Consider the following 23,774-nt stretch of genomic DNA (forward strand, 5'->3'; position numbering starts at 1 on the left):
CTTCCCTCCCCTTGGTACTTCCAATGTTAAACCCTTTATTTTAGTCTGGGCATGTGCTTGCAGGATTACTCATTGCATAAATTTACTGGCGCACCACTTTGAGGGTTTGACCTTGCTAGGGAAGACAACACGTACCACATTAATTCAGATCATCTTTTTTTCCATCCATTTAAATAATATTCAACACTTATTTGGTACTTAAGACTTAGGGTTATATATATACACTGCTCAAAAAAATAAAGGGAACACTTAAATAACACATCCTAGATCTGAATGAATGAAATATTCTCATTAAATACTTTGTTCTGTACAAAGTTGAATGTGCTGACAACAAAATCACACAAAATCATCAATGGAAATCAAATTTATTAACCAATGGAGGCCTGGATTTGGAGTCACACATTAAAATTAAAGTGGAAAAACACACTACAGGCTGATCCAACTTTGATGTAATGTCCTTAAAATGAGGCTTAGTATTGTGTGTGGCCTCCACGTGCCTGTATGACCTCCCTACAACGCCTGGGCATGCTCCTGATGAGGATCTCCTCCCAGACCTGGACTAAAGCATCCGCCAACTCCTGGACAGTCTGTGGTGCAACGTGACGTTGGTGGATGGAGCGAGACATGATGTCCCAGATGTGCTCAATCGGATTCAGGTCTGGGGAACGGGCACGCCAGTCCATAGCTTCAACGTCTTCATCTTGCAGGAACTGCTTACACACTCCAGCCACATGAGGTCTAGCACTATCCTGCATTAGGAGGAACCCAGGGCCAACCGCACCAGCATATGGTCTCAAAAGGGGTCTGAGGATCTCATCTCGGTACCTAATGGCAGTCAGGCTACCTCTGGCGAGCACATGGAGGGCTGTGTGGCCCTCCAAAGAAATGCCACCCCACACCATTACTGACCCACTGCCAAACCGGTTATGCTGAAGGATGTTGCAGGCAGCAGATCGCTCTCCACGGCGTCTCCAGACTCTGTCATGTCTATCACATGTGCTCAGTGTGAACCTGCTTTCATCTGTGAAGAGCACAAGGCGCCAGTGGCGAATTTGCCAATCCTGATGTTCTCTGGCAAATGCCAAGCGTTCTGCACAGTGTTGGGTTGTGAGCACAGCCCCCATCTGTGGACGTCTGGCCCTCATACCATCCTCATGGAGTCGATTTCTAACCGTTTGTGCAGACACATGCACAATTGTGGCCTGCTGGAGTTCATTTTGCAGGGCTCTGGCAGTGCTCCTCCTGTTCCTCCTTGCTCAAAGGCGGAGGTAGCGGTCCTGCTGCTGGGTTGTTGCCCTCCTACGGCCTCCTCCACGTCTCCTGGTGTACTGACAGACACAGCAAACCTTCTTGCCACAGCTCGCATTGATGTACCATCCTGGTTGAGCTGCACTACCTGAGTCACTTGTGTGGGTTGTAGAGTCTGTGTCATGCTACCACGAGTGTGAAAACAACATCAACATTCAAAAGTGATCAAAACATCAGCCAGAAAGCATAGGTACTGAGAAGTGGTCTGTGGTCCCCACCTGCAGAACCACTCCTTTATTGAGTGTGTCTTGCTAATTGCCAACAATTTCCACCTGTTGTCTGTTTCATTTGCACAACAGCATGTGAAATTGATTGTCAATCAGACAGTTTGATTTCACAGAAGTTTGATTTACTTGGAGTTATATTGTGTTGTTTAAGTGTTCCCTTTATTTATTTGAGCAGTATATATATATATATATATATAGAGAGAGAGAGAGAGAGAGAGAGAGATTTTCTATCCAGGTAAAGGTGCACGAAATGTGTCCTCCGCATTTAACCCATCTGGTAGTGAACACACACTCACACACATACACACATGTGTTGGGGGCAGTGAGTACACACACACACCCAGAGTGGTGGGCAGCCAACTCCAGTGCCTGGGGAGCAGAGAGGGTAAAGGGCCTTGCTCAAGGGCCCAACAGTGGCAGCTTGCCGAGCCCGGGAATCGAACCCACAACCCTGTTATCGATATCCTGGCGATCTAACCGAGCCACCACCGAGCCACCACTGCCCAATCAGAACAGTGGGGATCTGAAGAGTACAAACACTGTTATCTTTAAATACAACATGAAATATATATTTCACTTCATATACTTAAATATAAAGTGTATATATAATTTTCTTAGACCCCTACCAAAACTCACTCGAGGTCTTAATCACGTTAAAAGACATCATCCAGCACATCTGACCCTCCAGCACATTAAGCGTCTTTTTTACATTATTAGTGCACAAGTATCTCCATTGTCCCACAGCCTTCGAAAATAGCATTTAAACACATTTGAAAAGATTTATGCATTTTGTGATATGCCTTTATAAACAGTACACAACACTAATGTAGTATTACTGATACAATTATATCATTTTATATTCATCATTACTATACAGTTACAAATAGGGGAAATCCACATTCATCTGATCAGACTACCTTTCTCCAATCTTTAGCTATCCAAGGTGTGCCTGTGCTCACTGCAGCCTCAGCTTTCTGTTCTTGGCAGTCAGAAGTGGAACCTGACATTGTCTTTTGTTGTTGTAGTCCATCTGCATTAAGGTTGGACATATTCATTTTGAGATGCCTTTCTGCTCACCACAATTCTAGAGTGGTTATCTTATTTACTGTAGCATTTCTGACAACTTTTTTGTCAGGCCATTCTCTGTTGACCTCCCTCATCAACAAGGTTTATTTCTGCAAAAGTTCACTGGATGCATTTTCTTTATTTTGCCATTCTGAGAAAGATTGTTGTGCTGAAAATCCCAGATCAGCAGTTCTAGAAATACTCAGCCCATCCAATACCAATAACTCAAAAGCAATGAGATCATATTTTGTTCCTCAGTTCTAATGGTTGATGTGAACCATTACCTGAAACTGCTGGCCACTATCTACATGATTTTATGCACTTCACAGCTGTCACATGATTAGTTGATATATAATTGCTTAGTGAGTGTATGTTTGCTTATACTTAGGTAGACCTATTAGGGCCAATAACATTCCTATTATATCCATGCATTGTCCAAAGAGGCAATTACACTTTTATTTTGCATAAGGCTCTGTCCACTCATAGCCTCAAAAATACCAGAGGCTGGGTGGGATTAAGTAATAAAGAAGGACTAGAAGAAATTACAAATGCATATTGATTAATAATAAAAAAAACAAAAAAAAACAAACGACAACAATGAAGATGTGAGCTTGTTTATTATCGACAAATTGATAAATGGTTAATTGCATTGATAGCCGAACAACACAAATAACCCTTATTAGCTTTTGGCAAATGCTCACATTTTGCCATGAGAAAAGTTGCTGGGTTAAACATACAGTATATCTTATTGGCAATTAGATATGTTTAGTAAGTACATTCTCCTCTACAAGATATTCATGTACAATATACAAGTTCAAAAATATAGTTTGTTTGCATTGAGTTCGTTTTCCACATATTCTCTTGAGGATGATAAAATTCACATTAGCTTGCTTGGGGCTGTAATTCGCAGGTGTAATGGTAGTGATTCTGAAGAGGACTAGATTTGGACAAAAAGAGAGAGAGAGAGAGAGAGAGAGGAGGGGGAAGAGGGGGAAAAAAGGTGGGGTTGGTCAAAAACACGTTTGTGTGTGTGTGTGTGTACAAAAACCAAAACCATGAGTGAATTTATGTGGTATAAATGTTTATATGGCCCAAAAAAGGGAGGGGGAGGGATCAGGCATCAAGGAGCTGACCGCTTATCAGCAGTACACACACACACACACACACACACACACACACACACACACACACACACACACACACACACACACACACACACACACACACACACACACCAAGTAAGACAAAACACACATTCACGCTCACACATTCACACATGCGTACATTACAGTACAACAAATGGACACACTACAGTACACTGGATGCGACCCCTGAACTAATGGGCGATCCCCATCTGTAAGAGAACAGAACTGAAGAACTCCTTCTTAAACGCCCTAGAAGGCCGTTTTTTCAAGGCCGTGTGAACGTATTAAGAGAAAAGGCCAATCTCCAATACTATGAATATAATTCTATGGGATGAATTACATTCATAAGGCTATGAATATATGGTCCAAGCCTGTCAAATGTGTATGGGGCAAGCAGTTGGGGGGATGCAATACACATCTGAAATGAGAAGGCTAGAAATAAAGGCATGTGGGGGGAAAAAATACATTAAATAACAAAAGTGGGAATACTATTAAAAAATACTGTTATCAATGTCAAGCACTTAAATCCATAGAGAAAAAAACAAAACAAAACAAATGTTTGGTTTAGTGAAACAAGTAAAGATAACAGGTAATCTAAACCTGCCCTCAAAACAAACAAACAAAAACAAGTCATGAACAAAAACCTCTACAGACATACACACACCTCCTAGGACACATACCATAGGCAGATGACTGCAGATAAACGTTTCAATCAAAAGTAAAGGATTCTCCATCACAGAGCACAGAGCAACAGCACTTCGAAGCCCTATGAACCGACACTCAAAATATCATGTTAACATGCAGTCACTTTCTCAGAGATTTAGAAATTAAGTTCACATGGTGTTTTATACATAACCGACGATTTTTCATTAAAAAAGGCAACAGCATATTGTTAAAAAAAGAAAACAACAAACCATAAAAAGTCACAGTGGCCAAGCAGCATCAGCAAGGCCTGCTGGGTGGCGTGTTATGCGCACAGTAATGCTTCAGTAACTTTGACACAATCAGAATTGGAAAAGATGTCGAAATAAAGCAAACAAGAAAGAAAAGAAGCTTTCCCTTAACAAAATGTCCAGTCCCAAGATTCCTTCAGTCGGGACACTCCATTTCTCACAAGGGATGAAAGACAAACAGAGATTGTCTGTTTTGAACACACCGTAGAAGCCCCCAACACCAGGCAACGGCTACACCCTTGACAGCAACACACACTCGTACACACTGATCACGTGGAGAACTGAAAGGCATCCCTGGTTTGAGTTGGTCAAATTGTGAAGGTGGTACAAACATACAACGAACATTCGTTCGGTAACAGGTTTAGGCCACTCGATCACTGGATTTTGCTTTCAAGTTGATGTATGCATCCCTTTAACTCTTTGGAGGGGTCCCTTATGCCCTGTTCCCAGATCGTTTTGAGAAAAGGCTGACATGAATGACTAACTGAGGCTGGCTGTTTGGCACAGACCTTCATTTTCCTTGGAGAAAAATCATACTTCTTGTAATAACTCTAATATAATCTTTCTTTGGTAAAAGAAAACAAAAAAACAAAACAAAACACTTTAAGACACATGAAAAAAAGGAGAAAAAGACACTTTACACTTTCCTAATTGTAGCCTGAATTGATTGCAGAGAATTCCATAGCTGAGCAGTTCGTTTTGTAGGGGCACACTCTTCTCCATTCTCAGGAATAAGGCTTCATGATGTTCACAGTGGTTTCTTAGCATGGGGGTTAAAAGGCTACGTTACAGGGAGGAGAAATTAAGTTAACTCCATCCAAGCGATTCCTGAGCCCTCACAGACTGGTCTCCGTTTTTTTTCCTCCTTTTTAAAAATGTTTTCGGGGTATTTGTTTGTCTTTCCATGTAGCAATGATCACATTTCAGGCATTCAGGTGCGGCTGGCAAAAACAAAAACATGGTTCCTGTCAAAAAATAAAGTGGTGTTTAGACTTGAGTAATCAACATTAACATTTCTGACTGAAACAAAAACAGTGTTTTGCTTGGTTTATTTTACAAGTGCTAGCATTATTTGCAAGCATTATTCAACCTAATCTTTATCTGCAATTTCAATTACTATAATTGGTCATTCAGCATAATGTGGATGAAAAAAACAGCATAGAAGTATGATAAAACAGATGCTAAAAAACACTAATCAGTCCTATTTGACAACGGTCTGAGATTTTAATATTGTTATTATTTGGTAACTTTCTCTGTATGGAACTAAGACGGTGTTCATGAAAAGTGTTGTTAAAGCTGTGTGAGCAGGGAAAAAATAAAAATCAGTACCCAATATTAGCATCTCCCAGTTTACATTGACAACTAGGGCAAACTTACATGAGCTATTTATTGGTTAATCATTTATTTAAACAAAGGTAAGTATCAGAGATTAGGTTACAATACATCAGAATATTTTTTAAAGGATGAATGTGCCCTCTCACTCTTGTGATGCGGTGTAAAACAAAGGACTTCACCTGTGAGCTGGACAGTGCTGGAGTCTAAGTCTCATCTGTGACTCTTTTGCTGCTGCATCAGACCCACATTCTCATACACTCTGGAGCTGTCCTCTCGCAAGCTACGCAATCAAAATCATAATCATAGACCATATGAAGTACATGCTCAATCAACTCACAAATAAAGTTAAATGATTTTGAGAATTCCACTCAATAAAGGACATCTATATGTGTGCTTTACAAACCTAAGAATTTTCTTAAATAAAAAAGTAAATAAATGTGAGATTCATGGTGTTTTTAAACTGCAAAACTGTTCACAGCTCTGCTCTTACAGTGTAGCTCAATGTTTCATTTCAAACCAACAGAAAAATGTAAGGCTACTCACTCGGCACAGGTTGGTGTAGGAGTGCAGGGGGGCAGGGGACTTTGGTCCCCTCCGGTCAGATCTGACAGAGAGTACTTGATGTTGGTGTACTCACGCCCTTTGATTTTACTTTTCTGAAAGGAGAAACAAAGGGTTCTGAGTTAACTCAACAACAAACTTGCAGCAAATACAGTGTGAGCATTAAAAAAAAATGGAATTTTAGGGGCACAGCATAACGTATAACTGAAAGATAATAATAATAATAATAATAATAATAAAAAATACTATCTACAGCTGACAAAATATCATCTATTGTGGAATAGATTAGATTATTAGTACTAGATCAAATCAGATTATACTAAATACTAGTCATTTGGAATTAACATTATCCGCATTATACTTAGCATTTCCATATAATTGCATGAAAACCTTTATTGAAACACATTGTGGTTGGTTAGAGGCCTACATGCACTCTGAATGAGCACTGCAATGGCCAGTACTGTGATTAACAGACACCGTACAGTCCTATCATCCACAGACACACCTGCTCTTCCTCTATGCGGCGCTGCAGTGTCTCTATGTAATGCTGAACTGCCATGTAGATGAAGCGGTACTGTGCCTCTGTCTGGACCATTCCTGAGCGCTGTGAGCGCACCATCTGAATGGTCTTTGGCACATCAATATCACAGTCCACTCCTGCAAATGTGCATGCAAACACATTATATATGCATGCCTTTAAAACATAATTACTTCAACATAATCCTTTTAAATATCTATAAGCTTCTGCACAGTGATATTCCATAATTAATCACGTGTAAAGTGGCTTGGGGCCTTACCTTTTTCTCTAATGATGTCTATTAAGATGTCAATCACAATAAACGTTCCTGTTCGTCCAATCCCAGCACTGATGAGAAGATAAAATAAATCTCCATAATTTATAATATTTAAAATAACTTGTACATCCCAGCGAGAAACATCACAACACACCAAAAAAGACAGGAACAAAAGACAGAAACTATTATCTCTCCTACCTGCAGTGCACCACGATGGGACCAGCCTCCAAAATGCCCTCTTGCTTCAGCTTGACCTCCTCCAGGAAGTCAAGGACACCACCAGGGTCCGTGGGTACACCGTGGTCAGGCCAGGCACGGAAGTGGTACTGCCACACAGTGCGCTCTGTATTGCCCTGTACAACAGTGACCAGCAACAATGTCACAGCTGAGTCTAATTGAGTCAGAGATGCACTACAGTAACTTACTACACCATATGCTGTGTAAAGCCTTACATACAGTATCCTCAAAAGGGACCAACCAAATAAACAAGCCAAGCTAACAATATTATCTTGAGTTAATAATGTTAAAACTGTTTTTGCTACGTAGGTTAAGATTGACAGGAAGTTCTATACTAAAAATGCAAAACATGGTCTATTGTTATTTGTTGGCCTAGTTTAAGTCCCCCTTTTAATATGAGAAGCTGAAACTAGAGCAATTCAGAAAACCTAGATATGACCATCTTATTATAAATCCCCTTTGTACAGGAAAGTGTTACCTGTCCAACTTTAGAAAGTTTCAATTCTCTGAGGATGTAATCGTGGGCTGATGTCTCTTTAACGTTGCGCACACGCATGGCCCCATATTCTTTTAGTGCTGACACATCTGGCCAGTACTTTACACACTTACTCTACAGGATGTGGAACAAGAAACAAACAGAAAACAACAACAAAACTGAGGTTAGTTTCAGTGTATTGTCATTATACAGTACACAAACCACTGATTTTAACTCCACATTAAAAAATATCAGCTGAAGTATTCAAACTAACCTGAACATACATTTCTCACAAAATAATAAATAAGCCAAAACACAGGAGTAAACAAGATAGATAACCTCCTTAGTTAACTTCCTTATCCTCCTAGTGTCCTTCAGAGGGAACAGATCTTACCTTGCCCCTTTCAACCTCCTTAGTTGTCATAACGATGACTCTGGAGTTTTCCTGAAACACCATCCTCCAGAAGTCACTTATTGTGTTCTGCAGGCAGCCCTGGGTGGCGATGTAGCTTTTCTTTAACCTGGCATTGTTGCATTTTGACTCCAACTCCGGCTGCAGGAAGAAAGTAGTCAAATATCCAATAAGCTACTGTCTTTCACACCATATATTGCATACCTACAGCACATACCGATGTATCAGTGTTGATTCAGGTATTACCATTGAAGCAATACAGCCAGTATCAGCAGTGTTACTGGAATTACTGATACTGTACTGATAATTTCATTAGATGTGATTTTCACTATCAAATACTAAAACTTCTTATCTTTTTACATAAGCAGATTTATGATTATATCAATGTTTACCATAATAAATTTACTACCATGATGATGTTTGCATTGATGTAGTCAGAGCCTGGTTCATTCATATCACCATCGTTGAGAACCACTCGCGTGTGATCGACTGCGGAGAAGGTGCAGGGAGAGCAATGTTAGCCATTTCATATATGCCCTTAATCAACATATGCCCTTATGCCCTTAATCAACATATGCCTCCCACCATCCAATATTTATCTGCCCAAACTCTCAATCTTGTTTACAACAGCAGTTCTGTGTTGTCCCTTATCCAGAGGCTTGATCTCAGTTTCAAGTGATAGGAATCAATAAAGTTGATCCCACATAATTTTCTTGAGTCTAAAAATTTCAACACAGAAATCCAGTTAAATAAGCTCCCATCCCATCCAACAATAGATCACAGGGAATTTACTTTAATCAAAAGTTTTTAAATGCATTTAAAATTAGTCATATTTGCATTTGAATAATTGATATCTAGCAGTCAATGAGAACACCACTTCTATCTAGTGGTTGGGGTTTAAACACAACACATAATAAACCACTATTCGCCACCAATCTTTGCATGTAAACTATTAATTAAAAACATCTACAGTTTAAGGATCAATACAGTACTGTAAAACATAATATCACAATACTTCTATATATATATATATATATATATATATATATATATATATATATATATATATATATATATTGTTTTACACAGCTATGTATGATAAGATAAAAAAAGGAGTTTGTCTGTGTTTTCTCAGCAGCTTAACTGGAGTCTACTGTCTTTCCGCCCCACAGTCAATAATCTAAATGCCTTAAATCTAAAAGTCCTACTTCCTTAGCTACCGGTGAGTGATGGCAAATTTAACCCCATCTTCAAGTTACTTAACAAACTGTGTGGGACTTGTGGGCAAACCCATTGTGTGCAGACCTCTACTTTGAAGTCAACTCTTCCCAAAAGCCTGGAATCAAGGAACTCTATTTGGATTCGATTCCCAGCCCTCAAAGCAGCAAAAGAGAAAGTAGGGCAAAACAAAACATGTATACACACAGGGAAGAATGTTTTTGTATCTGTTCTTGTTTTTGTTTTCAGGACGTTGACCCTCCTTGCGACTGTAGAGCAACTTGCACTCCTGCTGCTGAAGTGTCTGTGAGTAGTCAGAAAGAGTACAAATCAAAATTAAGAACATCTAGCAATGATCAACTGCTAGAAACATAATGTAGCTATCCAAGTGTGGATCAATGATCAGGTTGGTGGCTCACCTCAAACTCCTCCCAAAAGCCCTGCTTGACCTTGTCGGTGGCTTCAGCTAGCTTGCTGAGCTCTCGCACTCTACTCTCAATCTCAGCTGCGTTAATGCGAGTGGTGTTCAGAGGCTTTAAAAAGAGGCAATTACATACATTTAAACAACTTCCAAACAATAAAAAGTGACAACACTTTTTCCTGACAATTACACTCAAACAAACAAGTAAATTAGAAACTCTGGCGATAAAGTCCCATGACAAACCCCACCAGTATGCTTACATTTGGTGAGTGATGTCATGCATATAACATGACTAAACAATAAGAAATAATTTGTAAAATGTCATTAACAGCATATCAGCTGCAGATGATAAAAGAATTATGTGAATGAAGCGGTCTTATTTAAACCTCAGACATTTAGTCTGGTTTGGCCTTGATTGTTGAGATGAGTGAAATCCCCATGGTGAAATCCTCCTCTCCGAGGACTTCAGAAAGAAGGATGTAGATGCATACGAGTACATTGTCCACAAAATAATTTGTGTCAAATAAAGTGCCAATATGGTCAGCTCAGGCCATTCTAACAAGTTTAGCCCAAGAGCAGACTGCAAGATGCATGTCCAACAATCCTAAAATGTCAGGACCTACATGTTGCTACAAGTACAGTATCGATCATCAGAAAGAGACTAAACAAGTTTGATTTTCAAGGGAGGCATACAAGGAGGACCCTGATGTGTATTTTTTAAAAAATAGGATAAGTTAAAGCTTGTCAAAGAACACCTAGACAACGATCAGGACTTCTGAAACAACCCTCCTTGCACACATGTTTAAATATGTTGTAAAAGACAATGGTTTTCCTGGGATGTCCTAATTTTCTCATGACTGTATGTCACAGCAATATTGTAACACATCAATATCAATTTCCATTGACCTTGGTGACGTGGCAGTTAAGATTCTAATCTAATAATGATGTAATCACTGAATGTGTGGAATCACTCAGCTCAATAGCAGACCTGTTTTAGCTGAAGGACTGTGCCCAATGTTTCTACCATAGGGTTCTTCTTGTAGTGTTCCACCAGGTCTGTTAGGGAGTCAAACTTCTCCCCACCACCAACATCATACTTCATATCATGCTAAAAAACAAAAAGAACAATGTGTTTTTACACTCAAAACGAGAACTACAGAGATAGGGCTTGGCAATGTGGAGATGTCTATTAACATCATGATAAGTGACATTACAATGTTACAATATGCTTCTCTGATCATAGATATCAACAACACTTCTAAGTCAGTAAAGATGAAAAAAAAAGGTACCTGGCAGCGAATCATGACATGAGTGACTTTGGGTTTGCTGTCGCTGCTGTCTGTTTTGTCATCGCCAGTTCGGACGGACAGCACAAAATCCCCAGGATGACTTTGGCTTTCTCTCACCAGGAAGCTGCCATTCTTCCCTTTCTCCGTCAGCAGCTTCTCCGCCTCCCGACCCGAAAGGTGTCCATGAAACCACCTTGGAGAATGAGACAATGTCAAGATGACTTCAGTCAGACACAATAAAAGCCGTTATAAAACATAAACCAACTGTCCATGACCAGAAAACTGAGGTGAATGTGGTTGAAGGGTCACCTTTCAGAAGTAGGGTCAGCACAGTTGAGAGGGTATTTGAGCTCAATGACGTCTCCATTCTTCTCCTTCAGCTGCCCATGGTGTTCCATGTAGTACTGCACCAGCTCAGCCAGCGTGGCAAACTTCTCTCCTCCATATAGGTCATAGTAGTCCCCTGTGTTCTGGATCTTAATGTGGGTGACTGCACCATTTCGCCTAACATGAAAATAAATAAATAAATAAATAGCTTAAAAAATTGCACCAGTTGTAAAAAAATTTAGAAGCCCACATTGTAATGATTTGGGGTGTACGTAAATAACAGTGCACTTGAAATACTGAATTAGATCACACAATAGTGTATTAAATTTTAATAAAATGTTACATGTAAAGATGTGGCAGACAGTTTAAACCCTTGACCACTAGATTGCAGTGTTGTACTCTGTCTGCAGCCTTCAGACTTATACTTCAATTCATCTTAATTACAATATCACAATATACTAAATATCTCTACTAAAAACTCCTGCATCATGATACATATCGTATAGCCAGGTTTTTGCCAACACACAACCATAGTAGTAATTAATTTTGCCGCAATCAACAGCAAATTTCACAGCAAAATATTATAACACTTTACACACTACAATAAATACACAGAGTACATAAATATTGCACTGACAAATCAGCCCTTTCTCTTATTATGGCAAGACATGTTTTGTGTTTTTGTTTGTTTGTGTTTTTTTTTACAATAATTTGGATATGAATGTTCTGGGTAGTGTCTAGAGCTTACTGCAGCAGGAAAGAGTTATACTGAGAAATTCTTTGCAATAGTCCCCAAATTCTCCCGACTTGCCTACCTGCCGTTTACTTATAAATTATGTTGTGCATGTTTACATTTATTTCCAACTGTCAGTGATACTAAGAGATTAGTACTGATTGTACTGACTGATTACAGCATTTTGTAATGTGACACTACTGTTCTTTTGGTGTGCTGTATGTATTCTCATTATAAAGAAATAAAAACATTTAGGCCATATTGCCCAATGCACTTGGCCAGGAGGATCGAAGACTGGTCTTGAGAACTAGAATTGGACAGAGGTTCAACAATACACTAGCTCATGATTTAATTTGATTAAAGACGCTAGGTTCACTAAATATTGTAATTCTCACAATAACTGAAACTAAATTTGAATAAAGAAACATTACTGGTTGTTGTATAATCTACTAATATGACTAGAGTTGGGAGGCAGGAGGACTGTGCTGGAGTGGGATGTTGATTGTTGCTGGTTTTGCCCCACTTGGTGTTCACACACTGCAACTGCCATATTAGATACTATAGCTATTAAATGCGGTTTTGCACAATAAGTTGTCACACTTCCAAAATACACATGGTCATGTTCATTACAAATCACAGCTGTTCGATGCACAGTTACACCCCAAATACTGCAGCAATTAGTCAGCATTTGAAATTACTTACAGGTTATGTCCAATTATATTTAAAATGCTTAAACAAATGGCGCTAGCTTTCATCAGAAGCACTGCTCTACAAAAAAAGGAACAAAGTCTTGAAGGAACAAAATGTTGGGTGGATGTATTAACGACTAGTGTATGCAGAACTGAGGCAAAAAGGGAAGCAGAATTTGAAATGGAACCGCAAGCTGTAATAACACACATGATGATCATGAAGGTACATTTGAAAAAATATTAGGATATTAGGGGTGAAAGAAAATACTGATATTCTTGAATATTGTAAAATGATTTTTTTTCTAAAACTGTACTGATTCTCAAAAACAGTATTTATTTTTACTTAATAGTTTACATTTAAAGATTGGTGGCAGGCAGTGGTTCATTTTAGGTTGTCTTAAAGCCCTGACCTTTAGATAGCAGTGTTTTTTTTTTTTGTCAAGATGTTTTGCATATGGTGGTGTATTTTTTTTAATACTATTTTTTTTTTATACTCTACTATCTTAAAGACAGTCTTCCTAAAATTTAAAGAGAAAAAGCAAAGCACACAATATTATCACCTTAAAATAATGCAAGTGATTGCAATATAATCTTGCATAATCGTAACCCTTGTTTCATGGTACATATCGTCTTGTCAGGTTTTTGCTAATACATGGCTCTAATATACACTATATGGACAAATAGAGGCACCTATGCATTACACTTAAAACAGATTGTTTTACAGAGGTATTATTATGGAGTTGGTTCCCCCGTACAGGTTTTACAGTCAGTCAGCTTTGGCAACTTAGTGACTGTGTGCTATAAGTTTACACAGTCTTCATGCTTGCTTCATGTTGCTGTGGTTCCTAAATGCTTTGAGCAATGAGCCATATTTCAGTGTGACTGTTCATTTCATTGAAGATTGGGCAGTGTGTATCAGCAAACAAGCTTTATGTCCAAATGTTTGTGGACACCCCTTCCAATAAATGCATTCAGCTACTTTAAGTTGCACCCATGTGTAAAGAAGTCCTGCCAATAGAATCGGACTCAAATAAACCCACACCTATTGGCACCATGTCTAATGCTAGCTTTGAGCTAGCCTTTGAGCTATGGAACAGTGGAACTACATTCTCCGCAATGACTTCATCCAATACTTCTGGGATGAGTTGGGTGGTGGTCATCAAATATTTTGACCTCACTTAGCTAACAAATCACAGCATCAGAAAGCTTTCACTGAACAGTAGAGACAGTTGCTCCAACAAAAGCAGAATAAACTTATTTTTTAATATCATAGATTATTGTTAAAAGAAACAATGAATGAGCAGGTGTCCCAATGCTTTTGTCCATATAGTGTATTTCCCTGAAAACCACACTGGGGAACACAGCCAAAAGCCCTGCAAAACAACCCTGCACCCTTACAAACTTGAACCTAGATAAAAAAAGAAGCTTGCTGCTGTTATAACAGGCAATAAAACCAGCTGGTGTGCTGGGGCAGTGGTGGCTCAGCGGTTAGAGCGCCGGGATATTGATAACAGGGTTGTGGGTTCGATTCCCGGGCTCGGCAAGCTGCCACTGTTGGGCCCTTGAGCGAGGCCCTTTACCCTCTCTGCTCCCTGGCCGCTGGAGTTGGCTGCCCACCGCTCTGGGTGTGTGTGTGTACTCACTGCCCCTAACACATGTGTGTGTGTGAGTGTGTGTTCACTACCAGATGGGTTAAATGCGGAGGACACATTTCGCTGTACAGTGTACACTGTACAGTGACAAATACGTGCACCTTTATTGCACCTGATTCTAATTTTAGACATTTTAAGTAGCAATAAATGTGGGGTGTTCTTACTTTTCCTCACAAGAAAATTGCATTTATATTCATTTTACATATGATATTTAAAAGACATTTTTTCAGTTCTGTGTGTTTCATTATGTTACCTTCATCTCACAATTTTACATTTGTAAAACATAATGAATGAATATATATGTATATACATATATAAATTAATGATGGATTCAATGAGTTGTGTCCCAATACTTTTGTCCATAAAGTGTACATGCCGCTACAGTATAGCAACAGTTACTGACGTGCTGTGTGGTCTACTGGAAAGATTCACCAAAAGATCAGTCAAGAGGTTATGAAGTTCATTTAAATGCCTCCTTCCTTTCTGTGGTTTCTGACATAAACACAGCTTTTTGATGTGAAATGGTTCTCTCTTCAACTGAATCCTAACAAATGTGCACTGTACTTGCAAATAAACACAAACGCAGTGCCATCTGTTCTCTCTCTATCATCACGTGATTGAAGTGGTCACTCACCTGACAGAAAGGGTAAAGTCGCCGGGGTTGCTCTTGCTGGGACGGGCCAGAAAGCTCCCGTCCACTCCACGGGTTAGGAGAAGGTTCTCTGCCTCTACACCAGTAATGTTGGGGTGGAACCACCTATTGACAGAATATCACAACGTTTTTTCTTACAGAACATTCTGCTTTCACAAAAGGCACAATAAAGGCAAAGATAGTATCAGTAACTATTAAAGACTGATAAACTTGTTACTGAATGTACGGTCTTGGAGCTAAGCAGTGATATAGATGTCCCATGTACCTCATTGAAGTTTCCCAATAATAACACTTAGTGGTATGTCACATTTGTGTCATATTGCCACGCTTTATAGTGGCTAGCATGGTCTCTTGGGGCTGCCGTATTGCTTGAAACTAACATATTAGCTAAAGGCTAATATAGCCAGGTAGGGAAGGACCAATTGGCTATGTTTCAGTCTCCGCCCAGAACAGATTTTCAGAATAGATACGCGATCAGACGATAATTTAGCATTAGGCTGATACATATTTTGCATGTTGCTGCAGACTTGTATGAGGTCAAAGCGCACTGCATTATTGGTGAGCAACGAATTCTACAGTACTGAAAGACAACACTGATTGGTCCATCTCTACTTATAACGTCCTTATAATGTTGAATGATCCAATAAACTTACAAAAAGGTATTAATAATAATAATAATAATAACAACAACACGTAAAGGGAATTAAATTAATTATTCAAATTAAGTAATTCTGATGTGAACAAAGACATTTAGAGCAATCTAATGTTTCCATCACCAACACTGCTGTGTAGGTTCACAGGTCATACTGGATATTAAGTAAACTGGCTATATTTGTTTTATAAGACATCACAACCCTGATTCAAATCACCACTTTAAAGAGTGAGCTTCTATAAAATGCCCCAGTTCACATCAATCCATATGTTCTTTTTTTATATAATGACAAATCTACTTTTAGGCCTACATTTCCTGCCATTTCTTTAATATGTTTAATATATCATCTCTCAGAGATTATGCTTAATACATCATCTCTCTTCTACTCAAGCAGCTTATAGTACCCATTCTTGAGTTATTTAGTTATTTAGTCAAAGAACAAGAATAATTCATGCTAAACGCAGCTGGACCAACATAAACAGCCCACCTCTTAACAGCGTTGTAGCAACTTGTGACAATGCTGTGTGAACCCACTGTGTTGGTGCCACAACGTTGTCTGCAGGGTGCTCTTTATGTTGTCACAACAATGAAAGTTGCAACAACGTTTTCTGACAAGGTGCTAGGAAGCTGTTTACAACTTTGTGACAACCTTTTTGAGACAGCGTAAATAGCAGCGTATTTTGACAACGTTGTAGCAACGTTGCAAGACAGCAGACAACGTTGTGACAACGTTGTGTGTTTGCTGGGAGTTTTAAGAAGTCGTGAAACCGGACTAAAGGACGCTTTCTCGGTCGCTAGCTACATTTGCAGCCGAAGTCTGTGACGTGTCCATGAACACAGAAGCTGAAGTTGACAATAAAATGCGCTGTTTAAGCAGCTCAGTTACGTGGTTTTGCTTTCTGGATTTCTAGGGCTATAAATCGCTCTTGATACATGGGGTTGTTTTAGCCAGCTGGACCAACAGCGCGTACTGCCTCACTCGCTTGGCTAAAATCGTTAGCAAGTTAGCTAGCTGTAGCACAATGCACTATAGAGCGGGTTAGCAACGAGAGCAAGTTTGAAACAGCCTCTGCGCTTCTTCTCACCACCGATTCAAACTTTCCTTTTTTGGAGTTTTATTTCGCTCCTAAGATGTACTTACAAACCGTGTCCGAATGGACCGTTACTCCGGTTCAAAAACAGATGACACTATTCTACCTTTGAGAAGTAAACCTCTCTGCATATCGTTTGTTTTTCATCTCCACAGCCTCACCTCCGAGATGTCATCTTTCCAAGCCTCGGTTCCTCCACTCCAGAAGCGCTCGCAGTTCGTGCTAATTCACTCGGTGAGGTGACCGCGCTGTGTAGCTGAAGCCCTTCTTAAATCCGCCAAAATCCCTCATAAAGAAAACCACCCGTTCAGAACGGGTTCGGGTATGTGGACATTTGCTGAAAACTGACCAGAGGAACAGCTACAGAGAACTCGCTAGGCCTCGGCATCGGAGACCTTTCGAGTCAGTTGGAGAACGTCACCAAACATGCGACAAGGCAGCAAGCCTGACCTGCGCGAAGCTGCTGCGTCCTCTAGTGGTGTATATGGAGGGCTCAATCCCAAATGGCTTAATACTCCCTAGATAGGGCACTACAAATGTCATTACATTAAAAAAGAACTCAGTAGAGGACTTTATATGTAATAGCAAGTAATTTGGGACACAGAATAATAAAACTGCTATAATATAGGGCCAAATAGGGCAGCAGAGACATTGAGACAGTAGGTCTAAACAGTACACCAAGTATTAGGGCAGAAAAACAATAAAATGGTCCTGCAGTTTAACTAAAGCGTCTTCTCTGAACTGAGGAAACTATTTCTTAAATTGAGAGAACGTATTTATTAAACCAAGGGAACAATTTAATATATGGAGGGGGCGGATTTTTACATGGGGGCGGTTTATTAAATTGAGGGGGGGATATATTACGTTTAGAAAATTATTACATTTAGAAAATGATTTATTCTGGTATCTGTTATTGAGTGTAGAAATTCTAAATGTAAAACGACTTGTTTAATCATGTCTAATAGACACGCTAACATAGGGGAATAGGAATAGGGGAGTACCAGCACAGACTACAAAGAGCTTTTTAAAGACCATTACGACTATATATATATCAAGACATTAAGCTTTGTATTACTTGGCATCGAATCGGTCAAAAGCCCTGTGGTATCGCCGAGCTCTAGTTTTCATCCCTGAGCTGTATCATTTTAGCATTCGCATATCAGCACCGCTCTGTTTGTACCTACCCGCTTTCCGTCACAAGCCTGTACGTGGCAGTACCAGTAAAGCTCGTTGTTTAACTTAAACCAGCCTTGACGAAAGCTCTCGCCTCCATAGGTTGCTCTTCATGGTTGTGGTGTCACCGGCGATTGGAGGATGTTTACATGCTCGGAGATCGCTCTTCTCCTCGCCGTCTTGGTGGCAACGGCGTCCGGTTACTTCGTGAGCATAGACGCGCACGCGGAGGAGTGCTTCTACGAGCGCGTCAACTCGGGCACCAAGATGGGCCTCATGTTCGAGGTGGCGGAGGGAGGCTTCCTGGACATTGACGTGGAGGTGAGGAAGGAGCTGGGGTGATAGTTTCACAAAAAATGTGTAAAACTTCTAGTTTTAAACATGTTAATAAAATTGAGAGTTACTTGACAAAGCAAAATACGTTTGGTTAACGTGACCCCAGCAACGTTGGGACGACGTTAAGACAACCTAATGTTTTGGTGCCCACGACGTCTGCTTTGTGTCAACGTTCTAGGAGAATGTCACAACGAAGTGACAAGGAAAAACAATAAGGAGCTCTTGTAAAAAAGAGAATTATCCCAGGATCTCATGGGAATGTTGTGGCATCCCAATAAAGATTGTGTCGGGCATAGAACTCCATGGAATTGTTGCCAGTAGGTCGTCATTATACCATATGGCAACGTTGCTTAACAATGACGTTGTAGCCCCTCTTTTGATAGAACGTAAATGATACCACATGAACGTAGGTAGACAACGTTGTGACAATTTTGTGTGTTGGCTAGTCAAAAAAGCCAAATTAATACAATTGATGCAGAAATACTGATAGCATTCTTATGTTGTGCATTGGTAGTGCTTTTCATTTTGATTGCCTTAATTGTTTATATATATAAAAAAAAGGAATTGCCACCATTTGTAAAACAAGCTACATATTTCCGTTGCAGTTCCCCAGCAAACACACATTATCTCACGGTTGTATCTTTTCTAATAATGAAAGGTTGTCAAAACGTTGTCACAACCTCATTATTAAGCAAGTTTTGCCATTTGGTATTGTGACTACCTTTTGGCAACTTCCATAACATAGCCCCTATTATATTCCCATTAAAGTTCCGTGGTGTCCCAGGGTATTTCTCCTTACTTTTTCATGTTGTCAGATAACGTTGTCACAACATTTTGAGGAATTACTTTAAAACATTTTAGTGTTGTGACAACGTTAGAACAACTTAACGTGTGTTGGAATAATCTATTGTTCTGGTGCCCACAACATTGTCTGCTCTGTGCTCTCAACCTAACAGTGTTTGCTGAATCTGTTCAGATTTTATTTACATTCATTATTCTGGTCAGGCTGTTTCTTTTTGAGATGTAGTTTTTATAGGCATATTGAGCATACTTAATCTTTACAAACAATAAAAATAAGACCCACTCACTAACATGCTAATAAACCACTCTTTTCTTCAACCTGCCACTCTTCCTCTCTCATACACTTAAAGGTTTCTGACTAATTCATTTGAACACTTTCCAGATAACAGGACCAGATGGAAAGCAGATTTATAAGGGAGATCGTGAATCCAGTGGCAAGTACTCCGTGGCGGCCCACATGGATGGAACCTACAAGTTTTGCTTCAGCAACAAGATGTCCACCATGACTCCCAAAATCGTGATGTTCACCATCGACATTGGCGAAGCGCCAAAAGGTCAAGACATGGAGACAGAAGGTGGGTTTGAGCAGGTTTTGAAGTTGAAGTCTGCGGGCAAGTATGTCTCCTGTACCATAGGGTCCGACTACAGGTTTAGTGGACTGGGCTGGTTCAGATGTTAAATCACTGTTTATTATTCAAAATTGGCCAGTTTGTGCTTCAGTTAATCAGTCGGCCAAATAATCTTTTATGGATTTGGGAAAATCTGTTTCAGTTGCCTTTTACCTCCAATGTAGCTCTGTGTGTGTTTCATGTGTTCATTGCGCCTACACAGTGAGAGAGTTGGGTTAAAGAAAAGGCGAATGTAACCATCACCAGTTTGTTTGTAAAGAAATTGGAATTGGCCAATCAGATAATAGTACTACTACTACCGTACTGTTTGTTTATTTGTTTACTGGTTACTTTATGTTCAAGGGACTTTTTTTGGTGTTTGTTAGTTTATGTAAGTCATTATAGGCATGGGTAATTGAAAGGTGCTTTATAAATATATATTGTCATTCCTGGAATTATTACTATCATCAAATATTTATTTTTTTGTTTTTCCACAATGAGGTCTCTTTAACATAATTTTCCTTGCTATGACTCTCACTTCTTCCCTCTCTCAGGCGGTGGTGACAGCTGGGATGGTAGGCGTAGGCAGCATAAAGAAGCTTATTTTAACATATGTAACGCTTAGCTTAACTCCTAACCTTTGCCATGGGTTGGTCTGTATCTGTTAATAAAAGCCAGGACTGCCTGTGCATCATGTTAAAACGACATGGACTAACGGTAGTACAGTACAAAGAAAAATACATTTAAAGGCTTTTTATTTTTGTACTTGATATATGTAGACTTATCTCTGTCTCTTTGACCACGTTTAGAGTTTTGGCTGGCAAGAGTTCTGTGCATGTTGTTTCTGTCATATACATAAAAGAATGACTCAAACCACCTCACACTGGTTGGGAAAGTATTAACTGCTCTCCTGCATGCAAATACCTATGCTTGCAAAGGTTGGTTTGAACGATTAGTCTACATTTAGGGACAAAACGTGGTTCATGTTGAGTAAGATTGTGTGTTTTGTCTGCAAGACAGGCATATGCCTGCTTTAGGTATCATCTTTTTGCTTACATGAGCTCTTTCTTCTTCAGCTCACCAGAATAAGCTGGAGGAGATGATCAATGAATTGGCGGTAGCAATGACTGCTGTGAAGCATGAGCAGGAGTACATGGAGGTCCGAGAAAGAATACATAGAGCAAGTAAGTAAGATGTCCATTTTCCTAACTGATGTGGGCAAAACACACATTTTATGATCTTACATTATGTATGGTTTTGAAGACCAGGATGTGCTTATGTCACGCCTAGAAAACAATTCGATAACATTTTACTATGAGTTGACATCTATGAGTTGCCAGCTGTCAGTTAACTGTTTTCATGATGATCATGAACATTTTAAGCCCTTGTTTGAGTTTGATGGAAAATTGCATATCATTGTATGTTATTTTGGAATATTCTAAGCCCTCATTGTTAATCTTGTCCAGTTAATATATATATTTGTTTAGATCAAATCACTTTTATTGTCACATCTCATAAACACAGGTGTAAAGGTGAGTTTAAAACAGAGGTGCATTGTCCTTTGCAGATGTAAAATACACAATATTTATACACATGGACATGAACTTAACCTATAATAGTACTATAATACATATAGTACCACAGGGTTTTATTTTAGGGTCTGTGAAATGTTTTTTTTATAATAATATGTTATACCTTCTGTTTCTCTCTCTCTCTCATAGTCAACGACAACACCAACAGCAGGGTGGTGCTTTGGTCATTCTTTGAAGCTTTGGTTCTTGTTGCCATGACTCTGGGACAGATTTACTACCTGAAGAGATTTTTTGAAGTACGGAGAGTAGTGTAAACATGCTTCCTTTTGATGTCTCACGGGCGCTCCTTCATCAAGACAGCCATTTACTGCTCTTAAGATATGGATATCCAGCCACTTCAGATCTCAGAAGAACCCCAGTTTTCACCATTGCAGTCTCTACCTTCATCTTTATCTATCTTTATCTAGATGTTTCCATGAATTTGGTTTTGAAGGCTTTCAAATGAATCTTTTGTGTTTACTTTTTAGTTTCTTGTTTCTTTTAAGCCCTGATTTATTTTATGCTGTTAGTGTAAAGACTTTAGTTACACAATTGTTTTCGTTTGTGTTTCATGTCCAGCTTTTGAAATATTAATTACATAGGCAAAATATCATATTGGCTTTTTCTCAGAGAATCTGAAGAGGGTTTATGTGAAGTGAGTGAGGTGTAAATTTTGCATGATTTATGGTCAGATGTTCTGCGTGTCCTTGAGGTGAAAGGTAGGTCAGCCACTGATTTGAAATGAGAAATAAAGGGTGCATTGAGTGGGCAGTGCTCATTTTGCCTTTTCCAGTGCAATTCAAGTCTTTAATGGCACATAACTAAAGCATTTTAAATTTCAGTGAACTTATGTTTACTTATTAAAACAGAATTTTCATATTTGCCCATTAAAAAATACTGAATGATTATCAATGGTATCAATGAATACCATTGAATGTGGTAACATTTAATTAAACTTGAATAAAATCACTGAAATGAGTGATCCCTTATTAATTACTGATATCAAACCCAGTTCAATTGCTTCTCACATGAAGGGTTTTTTTGGTTAAATGATTGTACCACTTTTTATTATACAGTGTAGCTGGGTTATTCATTTTCATTTTTGTTAACTAGGACATTGGGAATAATTTATGTACTTTTGTACTATTACATGTCTGTATGGACATTAGTCCTTGAGAATGTGTACTATACAGAGAGAAATTGATTGGCAAAGACTACTGTAGATTTGATGGCAAAACTGTACAAAATGTAAAGTAGAATGCTCATATGTCAAATATGAACCTGGTTTAATAAAACAATATTCTTTAATCGTTTTATTGTTTTTGTTCCCACTGTTAAGGATGTGTTTTAGTAATATAGAAAGTTGTAAGTAATAATGATAGTCTGTGGCCTGGTTTTACTGTTTTCTGTAAGGAGTCACAGAGTTCAGTGTGATGTTTTGAACTTTCAGTTCTGAACATTCAGAATTGCATGGACCTATTTTATGAGATGAAGGATGGAATTTAACATGACTTAATGCAAAGGCCATATACAAGACAACCAATTTTAGATGTATGATAGTTTTCAAGTTTCAAGACATACTGTTCACTCCTAGTCAATTTCTAAAACCTAAGCTGCAAAAAACAGCCTGGTTTAAATTGTTCATGTGAGGGCGTACACATGTATGTTTATGTTTGAGCCTTTTAGCCCCTGACTTTTTTGAAGGAGATTTGCAATCAGAACGGCTCATTTGGGTTCTTATGTGTCATATAGTTGCAATATGGTCAACAAATCACCTATTGAAAACTCATTATGTTCAGTACACACCATACGTAATGCTTTTTTGGCATATAACAAGGTGGAATTTTAACTTAAGATGCTACCAGGGATATGGGTCGCAACTCTATGTTATTACTAAAAACCCAAATGAGAAAGTATGCAGAAAGGGGGCAGCACTTGCCTGTACCACTCCAAAGTGAGGACTTCTTATTTGTACCAACATACGCGTGGATGGATTTTAGCATATCCACAATGCTTTTAATGCTCTGCACAATTATTCAAGTTACCATC

At 39.1% G+C, this 23,774-nt stretch overlaps 2 protein-coding genes across 2 annotated transcripts; one reads left to right on the top strand and one right to left on the bottom strand.

The window, feature by feature from the left end:
• Nucleotides 1-3,200: 3,200 nt before the first annotated feature.
• Nucleotides 3,201-17,639, bottom strand: ptpn11a (protein tyrosine phosphatase non-receptor type 11a). Its single transcript, XM_072658548.1, has 16 exons — nt 17,398-17,639; nt 15,476-15,598; nt 11,750-11,944; nt 11,441-11,633; nt 11,140-11,259; nt 10,150-10,263; nt 9,938-10,034; nt 8,922-9,001; nt 8,495-8,653; nt 8,104-8,235; nt 7,587-7,741; nt 7,392-7,459; nt 7,100-7,251; nt 6,577-6,689; nt 6,213-6,313; nt 3,201-5,663 (listed from the first exon to the last, which is right to left on the bottom strand). Exons 1-15 carry the CDS (start codon nt 17,409-17,411, stop codon nt 6,244-6,246), a joined length of 1,785 nt encoding a protein of 594 aa, XP_072514649.1. The 5' UTR covers nt 17,412-17,639; the 3' UTR covers nt 3,201-5,663; nt 6,213-6,243.
• Nucleotides 17,640-18,411: 772 nt separating this feature from the next.
• Nucleotides 18,412-23,033, top strand: tmed2 (transmembrane p24 trafficking protein 2). The gene is made up of 4 exons (XM_072658475.1): nt 18,412-18,730; nt 19,929-20,121; nt 21,231-21,338; nt 21,876-23,033. Exons 1-4 carry the CDS (start codon nt 18,551-18,553, stop codon nt 21,998-22,000), a joined length of 606 nt encoding a protein of 201 aa, XP_072514576.1. The 5' UTR covers nt 18,412-18,550; the 3' UTR covers nt 22,001-23,033.
• Nucleotides 23,034-23,774: the final 741 nt, after the last annotated feature.

The sequence above is a fragment of the Salminus brasiliensis genome, chromosome 16 (assembly GCF_030463535.1).
Source record: "Salminus brasiliensis chromosome 16, fSalBra1.hap2, whole genome shotgun sequence".
Taxonomy (NCBI): domain Eukaryota; kingdom Metazoa; phylum Chordata; class Actinopteri; order Characiformes; family Bryconidae; genus Salminus; species Salminus brasiliensis.

What these genes read in the sequence shown, in the direction of transcription:
- tmed2 (XM_072658475.1), top strand. Translation starts at nt 18,551, where the DNA reads ATGTTTACATGCTCGGAGATCGCTCTTCTCCTCGCCGTCTTGGTGGCA. An exon ending in TCAAGACATGGAGACAGAAG is followed by an intron (nt 20,122 to 21,230) that starts GTGGGTTTGAGC and finishes TTTCTTCTTCAG; the next exon opens with CTCACCAGAATAAGCTGGAG. An exon ending in AGAAAGAATACATAGAGCAA is followed by an intron (nt 21,339 to 21,875) that starts GTAAGTAAGATG and finishes TCTCTCTCATAG; the next exon opens with TCAACGACAACACCAACAGC.
- ptpn11a (XM_072658548.1), bottom strand. An exon ending in ATGTCATGATTCGCTGCCAG is followed by an intron (nt 11,260 to 11,440) that starts GTACCTTTTTTT and finishes TTTGTTTTTTAG; the next exon opens with CATGATATGAAGTATGATGT. An exon ending in CAGTCCTTCAGCTAAAACAG is followed by an intron (nt 10,264 to 11,139) that starts GTCTGCTATTGA and finishes CTCTTTTTAAAG; the next exon opens with CCTCTGAACACCACTCGCAT.